At 38.6% G+C, this 20,635-nt stretch overlaps 1 protein-coding gene across 6 annotated transcripts in view; it reads left to right on the forward strand.

The window, feature by feature from the left end:
* LOC149280628 (disks large homolog 2-like) overlaps positions 1-20,635 on the forward strand; it is a 522,250-nt gene that overhangs the window by 370,932 nt on the left and 130,683 nt on the right. For all 6 annotated transcript variants that reach the window (XM_089500312.1, XM_089500313.1, XM_089500310.1 and 3 more), the window contains one exon: positions 4,494-4,596. In XM_089500312.1, the coding sequence (XP_089356438.1) occupies positions 4,494-4,596 (103 nt within the window). The remainder of the gene's footprint in view (positions 1-4,493; positions 4,597-20,635) is intronic.

Below are 20,635 nucleotides of genomic sequence, written 5' to 3' on the forward strand. Positions count from 1 at the left end.
TTACGGGAGGGGATTTAACTATTTAAAAATTGGATCTAGATAAATGCCTAATATATATATATATATATATATATATATATATATATATATATATATATATACATATACATATACATATACACTTTTTCCAGGGTGTGCTGATTTCATGACCAATTATTGACCATTTATAAAAACAAAGGCAAATTACTTACTGGAGAAACAAAGGTTAAATACCCTGCACAGACCAGTCAAGATACGCAGTGACCCCGAGGGGTGACTATAAATGTTATTACCAGTAACACAGACAGTCTTAACAATTCATAAAGATAATATATATTTCTCACATAAACATTTAGCCTGTTATATAAATGCACCCCAAACAAATATGGTAATGGCTAAAAATGTTTTTAAATCCAAATAATAAATCCTGCTTTACCATTCAGTTCCACTAGATGGCAGTAAAGGATTGTACTTTTCCAGTCAACCGGACAACAATATAGATGCTATTATCATCATTATCATCATTTTATTTATATAGCGCCAACAATTTAAGCAGTGTTCTTACAATACATATATTCATGGGGTCTGACAAAACTAGAACTGACAGACAGATACATTAGGAAACACTAAGACAGGAGGTAATTTTAAAGCCACGGATAGCCAAAGTGTCTTTCACTATGTAGCTCACCACCCCCCATAATAGAAATGGAGAGGAAGGTTATTAGAACCTGTTAGAGGCTAAATGCTACTTTTTATGCTCGCGTATCGTGCCGCTGGGCTTATACCTGCCAGTGCCACTGAACCTCCGGCTCCACCATGTGGCGATGTGGGGCAGTAGTCCACAGGGCCCTTGCCCGGTGTGCCAGTCCGCTCTTAGTGATGTAGCGTGCTATAAAGTGTCAGCTTTTCCTTGATACAGAATGATAACATTGCAAGTTACATTGCCCAGCTACCAACTAGCATGAAAAATGTACTGTATATTATCCGGAGCACGTCGAAGCGGCACCTGACCCAGTGACATTTCAAATCTTTGCGAAAGACGAATGGCTTGAAAATTGAACCTGACATTTGGATTTCCTTTTAGTTTGTCATTTCAGGACACATGACAGTGACCGTGCCAGTATATCTGGGAATTGCTGAAGCACAGAAATTTGTATAAATACAATTACATAAAATGTGAACAAAAAAACCCTACGTCAGGGATACCAAGTTTAAAAAGTAAAGATAGCAATCACGTAGACATATTTTGCTTTTTATTGTTCATATATGTTTATCAAACTAAAGCCAAATGCCTACCCCGCTGGCACCCAACACATATAATGATGCTACAGTCTACCACAGGCTCTCAAATCCATTCAAATCCACACTCTCCCTAACACCACACTCGAACACACACTCTCCCTAACACCACACTCGAACACACACACACACACACACTCTCCTTAACACCACACTCGAACACACACTCTCCCTAACACCACACTCGAACACAGACACACTCTCCCTAACGCCACACTCGAACACACACACTCAAACACACACGCTTACCTTGCATAGAGCATGTCTTTAAAGCAGTTTGCACATGGTGTGAGCTGCCACACGTTACCACAGGGTCACGTAACGTGACCCCTTTAAGCCCCTACCTCCGCAAGTAGGCCAGGCCAATTCGGAATATGCCCCCTTTGAAGAATCTGGCCCCTGCCAAGTGCCAACCTACCACTTTTCTGCCTGTAAAGTACGTGCTTTGTGAGCTGTTGGTAATCCTAGAGCATTCGCCAGAACAGTTGACAGTCACCAAATAAGCACAGTTTTGAGGATTGTTGTGAGCTACGAGCTAGCCGTAATGGAAGATGTATCTGCACAACAGCTCCACCCATTAAACATATTTATTTTCACCGGATCCTCAGACATTTCTCAAGTTTATTATCCATCATCTCTTTCTACGCTCTCATAAATCTCTCGCCTGCCCTGTGCTTTAACCGAAGCGAACAATGACGCTTTTCATAAATGATAGACAAACGCTACGATAAGACCACCGGATGCTATAATAAATTTGCCGCAGATGCAATAATACTATAATATGTTTCAATACCAAGTTCCACCGCAGGTTAAAAAAATCCTTTTTGGAACAATCCAGACGATATCAGACAGCACGTACAATTTTTTGACATTTTTATATAATTTTTTTTACATTTAGCATTTCATAAAAAAGGATAGCAGAGGAAACATAATTTTCCACTAACGCAATCTTATGAACATGAATTTGCTAAACGAAGGGCCACATGACATTGGAAAGCATAGATATTAGAAATGTGTTTTAATTGTAATCATGTTAATGCAATGCTTTTTTTCCAGTCTGGGGGGGGGTCATGTGGCATAAGGGTACAGGGGAGAAGAGGAGCTTACAATCTATTAGTGGGCTGAGGGCAAATGAGGCAGAAGGTGAGGCACAACCTCCCAACTTTTCAGAGCCTTGCAAGGTGGCCCTGTGGAGCTCCAAGGTCTCCCCTCCAAGGTCTCCCCTCCAAGGTCCCCCTCCAAGGTCTCCCCTCCAAGGTCTCCCCTCCAAGGTCCCCCTCCAAGGTCTCCCCTCCAAGGTCCCCCTCCAAGGTCTCCCCTCCAAGGTCTCCCCTCCAAGGTCTCCCCTCCAAGGTCCCCCTCCAAGGTCTCCCCTCCAAGGTCCCCCTCCAAGGTCTCCCCTCCAAGGTCTCCCCTCCAAGGTCTCCCCCTGTTAATACGTTATTCATTCCTTTAATAGAAACTGATTGGTTCTGGTACCGAAGGACAAGAAATGTAAATAAAATCCAGAAAAGTAAGATATTACGGGAGACGTAAAGATATTTTTTATTGTGTCTGGGGAACTCAAACGCTTATGGTCACCTGGAGGAAAAATTGTACAATACATATTTCTTGTAACAGCATTAATGTGTCTTTTTACTCGCCTCCGGAATCACTGCTCAGTTGGCGAGGCATTGACTGGGTAGAATGGTTAGTGATTATCTGCCCATAACGGAAAAAAAAATGCCGCCAAAATGCTCAAAGTCTATTTCCGCTTTTGTCAGATTAATTCTGGAGTAGAACATTGTAATCAGGAAAGATTCCGACGCTTTGTGAAATACTCGGGCTCTGTTTGGTAAAAATGCCCTTTGATTCAGGTTGAAACCCAGCACCTCTCGGGAAATATTTCAATGAAACTTTTTTTTTTTTTTAGATTAGAAAAAAGTTAATTTAGCTAAAGAGTTAATGTTACTCTAATTATCTAACCGTGTTATAAGACAACAAACTCAACATATGGCAGATTCCTGTAACATTTAGAAGGATTAAAGCCATTCCAAAATAACATAAATTACAAACAGTAAAGAAATATTGAGTGCATTCCTCATTTTTCATGTATTTTCTATTTTAAACACAATTAAATAGTAGATTTGGTACAGTCAGTGTATGGGTAGAATTTTATGGGTTTCATACATTTATATGTCAAACTGGAAAGAACGTGTGGGTAGTCAGGGAGTGATGGGCAGCCTTCGCTGGGTATGACTACTAATCCCAAGGCCGCAGGGCAGCTCAGGACAGTAGCCTTTCTGCTGGAGTCTCGTTGGAAGCCTTGCACAAGCAGCGGTATAACACGCGTGTTCGGGGGGGAGTAGGAGATGGACTTGGCCAACTGCATCTCCTGCAAACCATGGGGTTTGGAATATGCATAGGAGGATTCTGCTAAAAAGTGGACAGCAAATCCACCCTACTGGCAACCAAAGGGTATCGAGATGGACTTCATCCTCCCCTTCATGGGGGATTTAAAGGAAGGGGGATTCTAGGGATTTACTTAAATTTTATTTTTAAGCACTAATCCTTTGCATTGCCCAGGGCAGGAATGGAGGAAAGGGGAGACCGATGAGATCCTTGCCTCTCCAAAGGGTTAATGCTAGAAAAACATTTCTGTGCTGTTTTGTGTCATTAAACTATCAGAGAAAAGACTAAAAATGCCAGATCTGATTATTTGCGTAACATACCAGAGAGTGCAAATAACTGTTTCTCAAAGTGGAACAGCACCATTACGTGGGTTTATGGAGCACATAGAACCGGAAAAATGTAGAACTATACTTTGAACATAAAACATTTATTCAACTTGCAATGTATATATTGTTTGCTTGCATAAAAATATGACAGCAGATACGACCCGTTCTCCCCGTCTAGTCGCCCGTTTCTCCTGCTGTAAAGACTCAAACCTTAATCAGTCGTTGGTCTTGTCTTAGATTCAGGAGCCGTACGCCTATCCCGTGCGTGTTTAATACCCTCGCTGTATTACCCTCTACCACTTCTGCTGGGAGGCTGTTCCACTTATATACCACTCTCTCGGTAGAGTAAAACCTCCTTACATTAGCTCCGAGCCTCTTTAGTTTTAGAATATGGCTTCTCGTTCTAACATTTCCCCTCCTTTGACATAAACCTCCCGAATTACTTTCATTTTTTTTTTTATGTAAATGTTCACTAGTGAAACATACTCTTCTCTTTAGGTTAACGGCATTGACCTCCGCGGTGCTACGCACGAACAAGCGGCAGCTGCTCTTAAAGGTGCAGGACAGACGGTGACAATGGTAGCACAATATCAACCAGAAGGTAAGCGGTCCAGCCTTTTCTTGCCCTCTGCCAGATGCTGTTATTTGTGCCGGAGGCAGGGACTGACCTTTTATTACGAAGCACAAGTTCTCTGCATCGTGGACACAGATTTGCATTAAGATCCATTATTCCTGTCCTGATGCATTTTCGTCCATCTAAGCTAATCAAGAGAACGTTATTATAATATGATGCATATAGGACAGCCGGGCAGACGTTGGCAAGTGATTTTCCTAATGACTACCCCTTTTATGTAGAGTTTGTTTAACCCTACGCTATCCTTGAAATGTATAATTTGTGTATATTTGAAGATTATGTCTATATTAATACATGAAGAAAAAAGTATATATATATATAATTTATTTTTTTTGGCATATTCCTGTTACCATGTGGTCCATATTTATAAAGAGTAATTCATCCCCGAGCTCATATCTGGCCTTTTCTAACTGCTATATCATAGCTGGAATCCCTGCTTGAACACAGGTTACTTCATCTAGAATATTGTTCCCTCCTGATGACATGGTTTTCCTAATATCTTTAATTACAACCTCCGGTTTCCACCCTTAGTGATCAGCTACAATAGAATCGTCGCCATGTCTCAATAAGTGTTTATATTGGGAGAATCCCGGGGTCTATTAAGTTCTCAGATATGGAAGAACTCTGATGTAAAGGAGTAAAATATACATTTTAGTTTATAAAGTGAATGCTTCATATTTAGCTTCAGAAATAATTATAAATATGGCCGGAGGCTCAGGTTCCCCCAAGTGATACAGTTACAGTGAGATAGACAGGGAGATGCGCTAAAGGAAAGTCCTGTACGTTTTATATGGGAAAAAGAATGGTATATATCAAATACTTGTAATAATGTGAAAAAAAAAGATAAAATGCATCAGAATATTAAAAAAAAAGTAAAAAAAAAAATAATATCGAAAATGATTTTTATTCCAGTTTTAAATTTATTTCAAAATCCTATTGTGCGATTTTATTCTGCAGTATGGCAATGAAAAAACATTCCAAGAGATAAAATATTGAGATCAGCAGATATATTAACTGGGGAATATCCGTTAAAAAGCCGGAGGATCAATGGGTTTTACTTTACCTGCCATTATTTGAATTCTGTGGGTTATTAAAGTTTGTTTTATTGATGAAAATAAAAGTGAATTTGGAAGTACATGCCGGGGTGTCTCGGGGGGGGGGGGGGGGTCTGCTGACGAGAGGTTGTTTGTCTTGTCTTTTTATGAATTTATATGATTTGCTGTTGTAAGTATGTAAGAAAAACGCATGTTACTGTTTCAGCCCAAGAGACAATTGAGTTGAAGTTTTTTTTTTTTATTGGGCCAACATAAAAAAAAAAAATGAAAGTACATCAAATCACATTGTTTTGGGATCTCAAATATCTGTTCTGCAGATAGAAAATGCTGGCCCAGTAAAAAGCATACACTTTGATTAGACTCCTGTTGGGACTCTAAAGCGATAATATAATCTAGTTGGGCGAATGAAACATAGCGGTAATCCTGCGTGAGAAAAAAAGCTAGCGCTCAATAAAGCCTTTTACGGTTATGAATGGGTATCAAGAATGAATGTTTGCGGATATGAATAATTAAATGTGAATATGGATTTTTTTCCACTTTTTAGAATTAATTCCTTTGATCAAAACGAAATTATCAAGCATGTTCACACAGAAGCGTAGCTTTCCACTCGAATTTGGTGAAGTAATCGTTGTCGCTGTGCGATGAACATGACTTGGAACTCCCTCACTTTACTTCTATTTATAGGAGGCAGGGCAGGGGCGTGGCTGTGCCAAGGAGAGGGAGGGGTTTTAGCCACAGATAGGAATAGACAGTAAGGCGGTAGGACATTGGTGGAACCTGACCAGGGAGTGGTTTGGAGACCCAATGAGCTTTAACACTTTTATTTAAACAATGATAACCCAAGTATGCTGTCCCTTTAACCCCTTTGTGACCAGAGGTTTTACTCCCTTAAGTGTCCGGAGCTTTTTTAGCCATTTTTTTTCCATGGTTTTCTCATGGTTAATGTACCGACACACTTTTTTCCCCTGAAGGACGGAAGGACTTGTGTTCATCAACATCCCCCGAGAATACCCCACAGTCATTTTTTATTTTTTTTTAAATGTATAAGGTAGCAAAATGTTCACTACATACCACACCATTTTTTATGTAGACCTTTGGTAATTGGGGGCAAAGAATGGGTTATATCTAATGGCAGGAGCACAAGGTGTTTGGATACACCCCCCCCCCCAATTTTTATTACACACCTTGAGGTCTTTAAAGACCTTAGGGTCTGTACTTGAACTGAATGGTAGCCCTTATGTTACATAAGTTACATTTGCTGAAAAAGATATGCATCCATCAAGTTCAGCCTTTCCCATAATTTGTTAATGTTAGATTTAACTTTTTTATATTAAAATGTTTTTGAAGAAGACTTACTGTTTCTCCCTTTTTTCACTTTGACCCCCCCCCCGCTGATCACAGAGCGATCAGTAAGCAGGGCTCCATTGCCCTGTATTACTGGATCTCAGTACCCGAGGGGGCTCAGAGGTCTCAGGGGGATCTGGATAGAACCCCCTGGGAAGTTTTTTTTTTTACATTTAATGTTGTTTCCTACATTGCATGATAGACACCTGCAGGGTAGAATGCCTAAACTTCCATTCAGTATTTGCCATCATTTTGGTGTACTCTGTGCACCCGTTGAGTGCTGTTACACCTAGCAACACTAACTGCTGTAAGTGTCCTTTTTACATTTACAAATGTATGGAGTCACTTGGGTTGTTTACACTTAGTACTCTAGTCACTATGTATGCCCAGACCGGGCGGATGAGCCTAAACACCCGCTAACTATACCTTCCTGCCAGACCCAGCTCCAGGCAGATAACGTCCCACTTGGCTCAGGGATATTCAGGGGCCTCTGAATCCTGGACTGGATCCTGCAGACATTCGGTCTTGTTTTCATTTCATTTTTAAAGAAAATATTGTTGGTCCAATGTTATTTATTATCAAACTGAGTTTGTTTGTGCAAACTTTTATGAATAGATGTCAATGATACAGTCATTTGCAGGAAAAATAAGAAAATCCTAGAAAAGGAATTAAAACAAGAGAAGTTGCTAAGCGTACAAAGCCAGATGGAACACTTTGTTAAATGCCTTTTTAGAATGTGTATCAGGAAATTGTACAACGAAAAACAGCAGATGATACTGAAATATATTAAGATGACTTAAAGTTCCTAGAACACACTGTCTTGCATTATATACAGCAATTTAATGAAAGCGAAGGGAAAAAGTGTTTATGAATCAATGAAATTGTGACTAATTGTGCCTTACTTGGCAAGGTCACTCAATGGGGGGGGCGGTGTTGCACATCCCTAGCCCTAATTCCATACCCTGTACAAGAAAAGGACAATGCAAACATTTTGTGTGATATGATATAAATGGAACACTGAACAAAAAGCATAACTTTCCATGAACCTTTTAATCAGGACTACTTGCTCTCCTTCTCATCACAAAATTATTGGAAGGGAAATACCATATTTATAGCACGTGGTATTCCAGTATTGGGGTCTGTATTCAATATAATTTACAAAACACACAGTGGAGAAGGCAGGTCCATTGATATGCTGGTTGGAAGGAATTCCACAGGCACCTTCATTGATTTTTTTGTCTCATGGCTGAGAGTGGTCAACGCGCTTGGGTCTGCGCTAGTGCGCCAAAGAGTGGTCAGCGTGACGTTGTCTTTGGGACTGAGTGTGCATAGGTGGGGCTGAGAATGATCAGTGAGTTTGAGTTAACATCAGTTTGGCTCCACGAGATGAATGCTGACCTTTAAAGCATAAGAACGTCATGCCCTCGGCTAAATACTTTTGGAGTGCTTGTATAACCATAACCAATTAATCTACTAATATAAGACAGAAACATCTACCTGGGCATTCAGCGCTCAGACATATAAGAAATCCACTGGATTTGTCTGCAATATATTTGGTTAAAAAAATCTAGTTCAATAATGTTCTTAATGCTCTGTTGGGGCAACTCATAGTTACATTGTGGCAAGCTATCAGTTACTTGTCAGGATGAATTTATCAAATTTGTCCTCTTTGCACAATAAAATGGCCAAGATGTGTCTCTTGTTGGAAGGTAAATGCTATATTTATTATTTGCTTAACTTGCTTCTAATTTAAGAGATCTATATATCTGCTTGTAATTGCCACCAGAGCTATACTTCACCCTGATTTCTGATCTCCATGTTCTTCTGGAAGTTGCCAGCACTGTGACTGAGTTTGAGTATAAATCTAAATCTGTCAATCTTAAAACGAACTCTGAGTAAAAGAAAATGTACATTTACAATTTAGATTTATCAAAAAGAGGAAAAAGTCCAATATAAATGCAAAAAAAAACTAAAGGTACAAAAATGATTTGGTCGCTATCCTTATATGTTGAAGAAGTCGTCCAACTGGAGGAGGCAAATAAAGGAGGTTAGAGAATGGGATGATTGTTGTGGATATTTACAAGTACAATGGGGCAAGTGGGTATACCTGGATCCAATTTCTTCTGGGGTCTATCATATTAACCACTGTACATAGGTGGGGCAAGAGGGGGATAATTTGTTTCTTTTTATTCATTTATTTTATCTGACTTGTCTTACTATTTATATTACGGGTGGGGGGAGAGGGGAGGTGGTCGTTCAATAATCTTCAGTTTGGTAAGTATTACAGTTTCAAAACTATAGCGGCTGGGGTGATTAGCCTTAATTCATTTTATTCTATGAGTGATCCAGTTTAACAGTTAAAAGATCAAAGAGAGGAATGGACGATCAAGGAACCGGGGAGAAATGTGAAAAGTAAATTTAAAGATTTTGAGAGACTGCGAGATGCAACATGTGCATGATTTTGTCTCATTGAATGCTCATAGTCTTCTGACAAGTACCCTGGGTAGAGGCTATGGGATATGGTGTCTATGGGCATATGTTTCTTTAGCTTTATATAAAAAAAAAAATATATATATATATATATATATATATAAAAAATTTACACAACAAAACTTGTAGCTTCAGTAGTAAAAAAAAAATAAAAATAAATCTGACAAATGAGATTTGTAAAATTACCAAAATATTCCTATGATATGCTCACAAAATAAAAATAATGAGTCACCGCTTGCCTACAGAAAATTATTTGGCAGATTTATTAAATGGGACAGCGTGCATCCAGCTCGATGCTGCTAAAGTGCATTTCAAAGTGAACTGTGCCACTTCCGATTAACCCCTTAAGGACAAAGCCCGTACATGTACGGGCTCAAAATGCATCGTTTTCCATGAGTTTAGGGACCGCCCATCGTCCTTAAGGGGGTAATAACCCCTAATTTCTACGCACCCATAAGGGAAACCACAAAAAGCCGTGTTACGGTTTCTCCTGCTTACATGGCTCCACTATTTCGTAAAGAAATGGTAATTAAATTATTCACTGGGCAATTAAGTATTAAAATATTATCTTTATGTAAAATTACATTTCAGATTAAAAAAAATGAATAAAAAATAAAACATGACAGTATATAGTTTGGAATTTCAAATTATATTACAATCATAACATGAGTGAATGCATATCAGAAATAAAATGCATTCCACACAACATTTTTTATGTTTTTGCGTCATTTTTTTTAAATCTGAAATGTACTTTTACTTAAAGCCAATGTTTTTTTTTATAAAGTATATTTTTTGTAAAATAGAAATGTAGTGCCTTCATTTTCTTTTTCATAAATTGATTTAAGTTTTGCACAAAGGGGGGGGGGAGTTCAAGTCTCATTTTGCTTCCAGTTATTTATTTTATTTTATACAAAAACTAAGATCGCATGGTTTCAGATCATAGAGAAAGAAACTCAGCGGGAATATCGTTCTTTGTTAAAAGTGATAGTTTCCTTCTTTTCCTTTTTTTAAATTAGTCATTAGAGTAAAGTAACACACTGGGATCATACAATATGTCTTTGGAAATATGTTTCTTGTGGCTAGCTTGTTGGAAATGAAGGGTTTTGTAAGGAAAACAAAATATATTTTTCTCAAAGTAACAGAATTATCTCATTCGGAGTCTAGAGATGTTATGGAAACAACGAAACAGTTGGCAGATAACCATTTTTGCTTAGTTTCATCTTCTCAGTTTTGAACCAGCAGAACATCTTAGATTCTTCAATGTCTCAATCTCGGTCTCACAGACAGTATTTCTGATTTTTCTTTTACCCCATACGGTTTGAAATCTAGAATTTTCTTAATTTCTATCATCTCTGTTTTTTGTTTTTTTGTACCATTATCCAAGAGGACAAAGTACAGAAGATCTTTGTCTGAAACGGACTGTAAAACAGAATTTGAAACATGATACAAAAAAATATTTGGCAATGTCTCTACTGTTCCGCTGCTCATTATGTCTGCTGTACCCTATATTTAGTAATATACTGATTTGTCAACTTTTATTTAAAATATGCAAAAAACATTAAAATTATATTTTCTTAGAATACATTTAAAACGGTTAAACAGCAGTATTTTCCGGTGTTCATTTAATATCCGTTGATATTTTATAGGCTACATGCCATCATGGACTAACAAAATGTTGCGGTCCTCTGGCAGAAAAACATCAAGTTCAGCCTTTCCTATATCTGTTAATTTTTTGCTGTTGATCCAAAAGAAGGCAAAAAAACCCAGTCTGGCTCTTTCCAATTTTGCACTAACTAGGAAAAAATTCCATCTTGGGAATATATAATTTTCTCATATGAATTCATAGGGGTTCCAATAATTGTGCCAAACAATTATATTTATAATTTATTTATTTATTATATTTGTTATATTTAACACTTTTTTGGAATTGGTGTGTCTGCAATTGTTTGATATCCATGAGAGCAGATCATTGTGTATTTTCTTTTAAGAAAAGATCAAAGGGCTAAACGATGGACGATATTTCACAACATTCACACACACACACATGCACATATCACACACACACATGCACATATCACACACACTGAGCCCTTATGAAACAGTAATTTTTATTAATGCAGTTTACAAATAAATAAGGATGTATTAAACGTGATATTCTGTCTACGTAACAGGGAGCCCCAATGATCTCCCTAACCACCCCATTAACACTAGAAGGCTGTGCTGAGTTGGCTCATTCCTCCATAGTTCCCTTCCATGCCTCCTGTAAAGGACATCATTTCCCAACACCCAGTAGAAAGGACGGCAGCGCAGAGGGTGCAGGTGGAGCTGCCCTAGTTAGGCCTCAGGTAAATACACCACTGATTCCATCAAAGTTAAGTCATATGCAATAAAAATATAATTGTAATAAAGTGCTCTTGAGGAAAATGAGTTCAGCAAGATATTTCAATGATACCGCCATTTTCTTAATTTACATACGAGAGGAAAATATTAAGGTAAGTTCTTTGTAATGTTAGAAAAGGAAAAAAAAACAAGTGGTTTACCAGTTGAATAATCAAAGTAATTTATCATTTGTTTTAGAGACACCTTTTCTCTTTGCTATACATTAAACTGAGTGGTCTCGCATATTAATCAACGACAAGTGAACAAATCGGTATCATTGTTTTCTGTTCTCACAGGAAAAAAAAAAAAATTTTTAGGAAAACCAATAAAAACAAAGTCCTTTAACGTATCAGGGCCTTTGTGCTACATGAGAATAGACTAAAATTAGTGTGGCCTAAGAGAAATGGAACGCTTGGCCAAAGTCGAGATTTGGTTCGGCATAGGAAAAAAAAGATGTGAGGTCACAAATTTTCAAGACCTCATATGGGCTAAAAAAATATGGATGGGCTAAAATGTGATTAAAAGAATAGGAATTCTTGTACCGCTACATATGAGTTACTAAATTGTTCCTATTCAAGATCCTTGAGGTTAAAAAAAAAATATATATATATATACAATGCAGTGAAATTGGTTAAGCTGTTAGTTAACACAATGAAGCAAATGCTTCATTTCTCAATGAATTTACTTTAAAGGGGAAGTCATGTGATATTTTGGTTGACTCCGTGCTCACACACCACACTGAGTTCATTAGCATCGCCATAAAGAATGACGTCTTTCTCCCAATAGACTTCTAGCCGGAGTGTCCAGTTGGGTGATTAAGACCGAGGCATTCTTTTATTTACCATAGGCAGTATAAGGAGTCAGGGTGTTTGTCCAGTAAATTAGGCTCGCATAAGAGTGAGAGCTCATACAAAACGGCTAATATACAGCTTCCTGAAAACATAATAGACAAGACCGGCTGCTGTTTTAACAAAATCATATTTTTAAAAATGTTTCCAATCTGATACCAATAAAAATTGGTGGGAGTTACCCTTCAACTGGCAGAGTCCCTGGCCTGTTTATTTTGTTTGATGTATTTCCATCTGTAGAAGATTATACAGTATGTCTATGTACAAGCTATGTGTAGGCTTAAATACCAAAAAAAGAAAAAGCCAAAACCAGACAACAAATAAAACATTGAACAAAAAAACGTAATGCCGACGATAACTCTCTTGCTAAACCAGGATGCATATCACCCAGCTGGCCTATTTTTTGAGCTCTGTCAAGCTGAGACTCCCAGTGACCGGCTCAGGGAGCTGGAAAATTAATGGAGTTCTGAGAATTAATGGTTCTCACGGAACAGCGCTACGGAATTGGATAGCGCTATATCAAACAATAAATAATAATAACCAGCTTGAACACTATTTAGCTAACGTTCGTCCCCGAGCCGTGTATCCAATACTGCACTGCTGACCCCACTCCTCGCTGCCCCCGACCCCAAACATGTCCCAGGTCAGGCACCCAAAATGTCGGATAAACAGTCAGATGAAGGCAGGCATCGGCGTCACAAAAGATAATGTGGGTCCAAAATAATCAGAAAGACCCACAATGAGGGTAAAGAGATTATTTATCAGTGCAGGGGTAAGCCCATCCCGTCTACATTACCTATCAGCGTATTAAGTTATTAGCTGGCACCGAATGAGTTAAAGGTGTTTTTTGGTTTTTTTTTTACCTTAAATGTTGGGAGCTATGTGGATGGGCTACCTCTGATAACATGCCAAAGGGATAAAGATTTAGTATTTACTATGTATTACTCATTTCAACTTTTTATTTTTTTATTTTTTTTTTATAATCGCAACTATCCGTCACCTCGAGTGAATTCTAATGTCTGTTGAATAACGAGGCACTGTGCTGGCCGTTATACGTACACTGGGCATAATAGATAAACCTGGAGTTTTGAAACATTCACACAGTCCCCAAGCAAAACTGTCAAAGTAAATATTTATAACAAATAACGCTTTAAAATTTCAATTTTTTTTTTCCCGTGAGCGCAGAAAACTTTGTCTGTGCCTTCTAGCTATTTACATTATTTATACTTTGCATTTTCACGGATATTGCTACAAAAAACATTAACATTTATATGACTTTCAAGTCACACTGCAACACTCAGATAGCTCTCTGTACACTCTGACTTAATTCTATATGCGACCGTGTAAAATATATATATTATATTTTACATACACTATATGGACAAAAGTATTGGGACACCACACCATCATCCAACATCTGCGCCTGACCTCACAAATGCTCTGCTGGATAAATAGGCAAAAATCTTGTGGAAAGACTTTTTCAGAAGAGTGAAAGCTATAATAGCTGCAAAGGGGGGACCAACTTCTTATTAATGAATGTGTATATAGAATGAGATGTAATCAAAGTCCCTTTTGGTGTAATGGTCAGGTGTCCCAATACTTTTGTCCATATATTATATCTAGACATCCTCTGTCTAGACAGATATAAAAGATTACATTTTAGTTTAGTTATGGCATTTTTAGATGTCTGCTATTCATTTCTGATATCCATTCCTTGACAAAATTAAAATGTGTAAGACGACCCTGATTATAAGACGACCCCCAAAAATCTGAATATTCATTTAGGAAAGAAAGAAAGAAAGAATATAAGAAGACCCTATAAGATAAACATTTTACTAGTAAACGTTAATTCATGTAAACTATGTATTTTTTATTTTTTTTAATAAAAGCTATGACTGAGAAAAATATTTTTTTGCTTTTATTTCCTTTTATTTTCCAACTGGCCACCCCTTTTTTGCCCCATGATATGACTTTTGACCCCCCCCCATGTGCCACTCTGCCTCATACCCCTAAATGCCCTTCTGGCATTTAGGGGGTTAAAAGGCATATTATGGGCAGAGCGGCATATAGGGGTATAAGGCTTTTCAGGAAGCAGAGTGGCGTATAGAAGGTTAAAAGGCATTTCTGGAGGCAGAGTGGCATGAAGGGGGTTAAAATGCATATCTGGAGGAAGAGTGGCATTAAGGGGGTTAAAAGGCATATCATAGAGCACTCTGCCTACAGAAATCCTTATGCCCACAAACTTACCGGTGCTTCTGACTCCCTGGTGTGTAGTCGGAGCACCGGGTAGACATCTACGTGATTCGCGTAGGCTAAGGAGGTGCGGTTAGCAGCGGGGTCATCTGCGTCCATCGCGCACACACCCTCCGGCTGTCAGAGAGGAGAGTTCCCCGCATTGATTGACGCAGACGACCCCCGCAGCTAACTGCACATCCTTTCGGCTGCAGGGGAAGTTGCCTACACAAATCGACAGGACATAAGACAGGAGGATCCAGGTCCCCTGCAGCGATGCGGGGGATCTGGATCTTCGTCTCATAGTCAAACCTATGTGAAGTCTGATTAAAGGCGAGAGGTATTTTTCAGATCATTTGCTCTGAAAAAAAAAACCTTGTCTTATAATCGAGCAAATACAGTATTTCCTAAATATATTTATAATTTCATTTTAAATATTTTGAGCTAGTTTACTAGTTTGATATTATATTTTGTCTCAAACACCTTGTGCCTTGTTTTGCCTTTATAATGATTAACTTCGCTACATGAAAAAATCACTTCCTTGCTTCTCAGATCAGACCCTTTGAAATTGCCAAGATGTACTACCTGACACTGATTGTGTAGAATTAATTAATGGGGAGGAATCAAACTGATGAAAGTTCCAAGTAATTAAAAGTTATAATCCTAGCTTGGCAAGATGTCATTGACTAGAGTTGTTTTACAGGGGAAGTTCCATGGGGAAAAAATAAAGATGGAGTACAAAATACAGCGTTGTAAGCAGTAATCTAGGTAAACAAACAATGGTTCTGTTTTTGTTCTTATAAGATTCCTTCATCTGCAGACCTGGAGGCCACCATTGTTGTCAGTCATGTGACATTTTGGATGACTTTCCCAGCTCAAACACCACACTGAGCTGATGCTTTATGGCAAAGCTAATGAAGTCCATTCCTCCATAGGTCAAGAGTGTCCAGCTGTGTGATTAAGACTGAGCCATTCCATTGTTTACAGTGGGCAGTACAATAAGGAGTCGGGGGTTTGACTAGTAGATTGGGCTAAGATAACAGAGCTAGTATGCCTACAGATGGCCAATATCCAGTTGCCTGAAAACATTTGGTATAGATGCTCAAAAGTATTTATATTATAAATATATATAATTCATGTTGCATCTAGTGGCGTTTGGTTTGCAAAGTGCTGAACAAGCAGATCCCGTTGTCCCATAGAATTATTATACCAGTTACTGAACGAGAAGCCTCACATACCGAAGGTCTAAATCTCCTAGCACTTAAATCTACATTTATCTGGTGAATTACACCAAGTAGCATTGGCTATAGTAAGCGAGACCCCTCATTACTTCTGTATTCTAAATGCTTTGCGACTCTATATATGCATTATAATCCCAGGAAAGTATTCTTTACGAAGGAATTATGGCGGCTTCTATTCACTAACCTAGCTGCATAGTCTCTCTTCACTTATGAATGCTTTTTACCAGGACTGACACACTTAGCTTTTCACTCTATACATGAAAGCTATTTATTGCACATAAAACGGGCTGAGTCAGCCATTCGCCGTTTTAAGCCTCAAAAGGTATGTCAGTGACAAATGAGATATGGCATAAGGTCCTGCGAAGCAGTTCTGTGACAGATGTGTTCTGAAATAAGGAGGAAATAGGCCGCTTCAAGTTTTCTTGTGTCTCATTTTGGTGATTTTCAGATGAATGGCAGATGATCGGTTCTTTCTATTTAATAATTTTTTCTTAAATGGATTCAATGTGTGTTTTGATTGGGATAAATGGAAAGGAACAAAGTATCTAATGTGCGCGGTTCTGTCAGAGCTATGGGTGAAGGACTTGCCTTTTCCTTGGGAAACCATAGCAGCCATATTTACTAATGTAACACCTTCTTCCTCTGGCTTCACGTGCCTAAGGGCGTTTTCAGCCTCGTCGGCACTCACAGGAGATCCTGGGCTCTGTTTAATTGAGAGTTAGGGGTTATATTCCATATAACAGACGATGCCTCCACCTACTAAAACTCGAGACCACTATAGTATACAAGGACACTAGTGTGCCTACACCATACCTGCCAATAGTTCTAGTTTTCACGGGACACCCGAAGTGTTGGTCACGTAGCCCCTGAGGGTAACATTGGTGCACACAATAGTGGGAACCTTGATGGCGGTAGCACTAGGAGGCCTACACTCTGGGAACAGACAGCAACAGGTCTCTCCTGCCTTGAAAAAAAAACCCAGTTATCGACAAACACCCCTCCGCTCAAACCCCTGTACTCTGTGACGGGGAATGTTGCGAGGACCAGTCTTACACAGCGCCCAAAGTAACTGGAGGTATGCCAAACCACACCAAGGCTACACTTTACATTTTAATCGTCCCATTTAAGCGTCCACTCACAAGAAGCAGGCAACGTTATTGCATCAGACCCCACCCATATTACATTGTTGGGGGACATTCACTTGATATTTCTACCATGGAACTCCCCATCTCTGTCCCTATTTCCACATGCACGATATCTGATGTAAACCTGCCAGAAGTCCCAATATCGGGTTGGCAGGATCGACCTGTCAATTTCGGGCACCACTGGCAGCTATGCGAGAACCACATGTGAACTCGAAAAAGAAATAGTTGGGCAATGGAATTAAAAATGTCGCTGCTGTTAAAATTAGGGCAAAATATACACAAAAAATACACATAAAACAATTACAGTATTTCCTTTAAGATATCAATTATAGACCTAAATTTGCTGCAACACTTTTGTAACAAAATGCATTATATATGAATTGGCTTGCTCAGAAAGTGGTCCTATCTGGTATATTACGTTTTAGATATAATTTATTCAAGCAATTACGAATTAAGTACCCGTTTCTTCTCTGTTATTACAAACGCTATGTGGTTTGTGTCTAATATTTTTGCCAGTTTATGAGATACTCGCTCAAATTAAGGCCAAAACCAGAAGAAACCATAAATATTTTAATATGATCTAACTTTATTATGCATTCTAAACTCCGTCTCCTCCGCAGTGTCCAACAAATCCACAGGTTACTCAATTACAGAAAAACTTCTCTCGGCTTTTCTCTGTAGTCTTAATTAAAACTACATTACATTGTGGAAATATAACATGTTTAGTAAAATGTAGTATTTCTAAGCAGACAATATTGTTCCTGATTTCTTTGTATAGTCCTAAGGTGGTCTTTTTCTGTTCCTTTCCAAATCTTCTAGGACTTTTGGTAGTGGACATATATTTTTGCTTGCCATAAGAGTACATATTACATCAGGTGTTGAGAACCCGGCCCCTGAGCTTGCCATCTAGCCTTATGGTACCTAAGATCCCGTCTTTGTGAGCTTACTAGATACCATGTTAGATGATAATCTTGGATACACCATCAAAATGATGGACCTTATTGACAAGTGCATTTATGTAGGAACTACATATCTTTTTTTTATGAAGCACACTCTCTGACAATTCTAATATTTTACAATAAAAATTTATAAATATATAAGGGGACAGTACAGAGATCACTCCCAGGACCTATTTATACCCAGGACTGTATCTATAACAAGGGGACATCCTCTACGGCTGGAGGAAAGAAGGTTTCTACACTAGCACAGACGGGGGTTCTTTACAGTAAGAGCGGTGAGATTATGGAACTCTCTGCCAGAGGAAGTGGTGATGGTAAACTCAATAAAAGAGTTCAAAAGGAGCCTGGACGTGTTTCTTGAAAGCAATAATATTACAAGTTATGGATATTAGATTAATAGGGACAGAACGTTGATCCAGGGATTTATTCTGATTGCCATATTTGGAGTCGGGAAGGAATTTTCCCCCTGGTATGGGGCAATTGGCATCTGCTTCATAAGGGTTTTTTGCCTTCCTCTGGATCAACACAGTAGGGACACAATATGTATATAGGTTGAACTTGATGGACTTTGGTCTTTTTTCAACCTTATGAACTATGTTACTATGTTACAATTGTCCCTCTTTTTGAGAAACCGTTCCTCATGGGCACCTAAGTCATTTTCACCACGACACTTTGCTAGCTACTAAGAATCTATGGCGTGCATGAGTGTCCCACAGCACTAGAAAGCAATAGAGCCATCACTAAAATGTATTTGAACATCAATAAATGCGTTCTTGGTGAGGTTATAAATTACTAACCTAAAAAAACATGGATATTGTCTCGTTGGCTCCAGAGGACATAGCTCAAACAACTTTGTGATAACCTGTAGTTGACCGACCGTCGTAGAGTAAGATGTAGGATCTATGAACTTCCTTGCATCTCAACCAGAGATCTCTATAGACTTGAAAGCATAGATAAGTCTACGTTGTTGCTCTATGATGGAAGGGTTCTTAGCCTGTTGTCTATATTATATCAATTCAGCAGGCAATATATATCTATCAATAAATCATGAAGTCGTACCTTGCTTGTTGCCCCCCAGATTTGCCATGGGTGGGTTCCTTTGGGTATTATCCATCCCAGTGCAGTAATCAGGGTGTGAATTTATATACCAATCGGTGATTACTCTGCTGTAGGCAAAATAACTTACTTTGGGATGCAACAATGCAAATTGAATAGAGAAATATTTGCCTTGCTAATTATCTGCTTGCAACATTTCCTTTCACCATTAAATACAAAATATAGCAGATCAGACCTTTTTTTGATTTTCAGAATTTTTACAATAAATAAGCTAATTATTCTGCGTCACATTTTAACTCATGAATTTTTTATCCTTAGATCTGGCCTTAAAAGAATGACAGCTGGAGCCGTCATGCTACATACTCTTCATTTCCTATAATATTTTACTCTCATTATATTCACATTTTCTCTCGCAGTAACCCACTTTTATTGACCTTATTTCATAATAATTGAAAAGAAAATACTGTATGAGGCAAACGGGGTCAGACAGAAAAGCAGTCTTTGAAAAGCAATTGTAAAAACATGTTTTTCCCGGTGCTGATTATTAACTCATACATTCTCCAAAGATCCAGAAGACAGTTGCTTATGCACATGGACCAAAAATTCAGAATTTTTTCTTAATATAGTTTTTGGGCTATTTGTTTTCAAAGAATATCATCTCCTGCGTTTTCAGTTCGGATGAAATTCGGAGGGTTTTTCAATTCGGAAAAAAAAATTCATGGTCACCTACTTCTCAGTCTCTTACTGTCCCGATTAGTCCCTACAATCTCTGCCAACTGCCTTCTTATCCGTCTCCTTTTCCACAGCTCCACTTCTTGTCTTGCCTCGTCTCGTTCACTTCTCCTGTCTTGGCTTGCCTGGATACGCGGAGACAGAAGGGTTTCTGTACCTTTCTTTGCATTATTCTGGCCTCTCCCCCCACCTTTTTTTTTTTTTTTTAAAACACTCCCGAGAGGCCTGGATAACATAGCGGATAGCAGGTAGAAGCAGATAAAAAAAGAAGAAAGAATACAGATGACCGAAGAGGCAAGACAAGAAGTGAAGCTGCAGAAAAGACAGGGACACTGAAGCAGTTGTCAGAGAAGGTAAACAGACATGAGAAAGAGTGCGAGTGAGTGAATGAGGTTGGACAATGATTTTTGTTTCTGAATGAAAACATTTTGTGAGGAGGCTGTCCCCGTGGGGTGTGCGTGGTCCCCCCGTTGCAAAAGTACTACACCAGGCCGGAATATTACAGACAGATCCGCAGAGAAAGAA

Source organism: Sceloporus occidentalis, unplaced genomic scaffold (genome assembly GCF_023333645.1).
Source record: "Sceloporus occidentalis isolate IW3139 unplaced genomic scaffold, rSceOcc1.0.p SCAF_151, whole genome shotgun sequence".
Classification (NCBI taxonomy): Eukaryota; Metazoa; Chordata; class Lepidosauria; order Squamata; family Phrynosomatidae; genus Sceloporus; species Sceloporus occidentalis.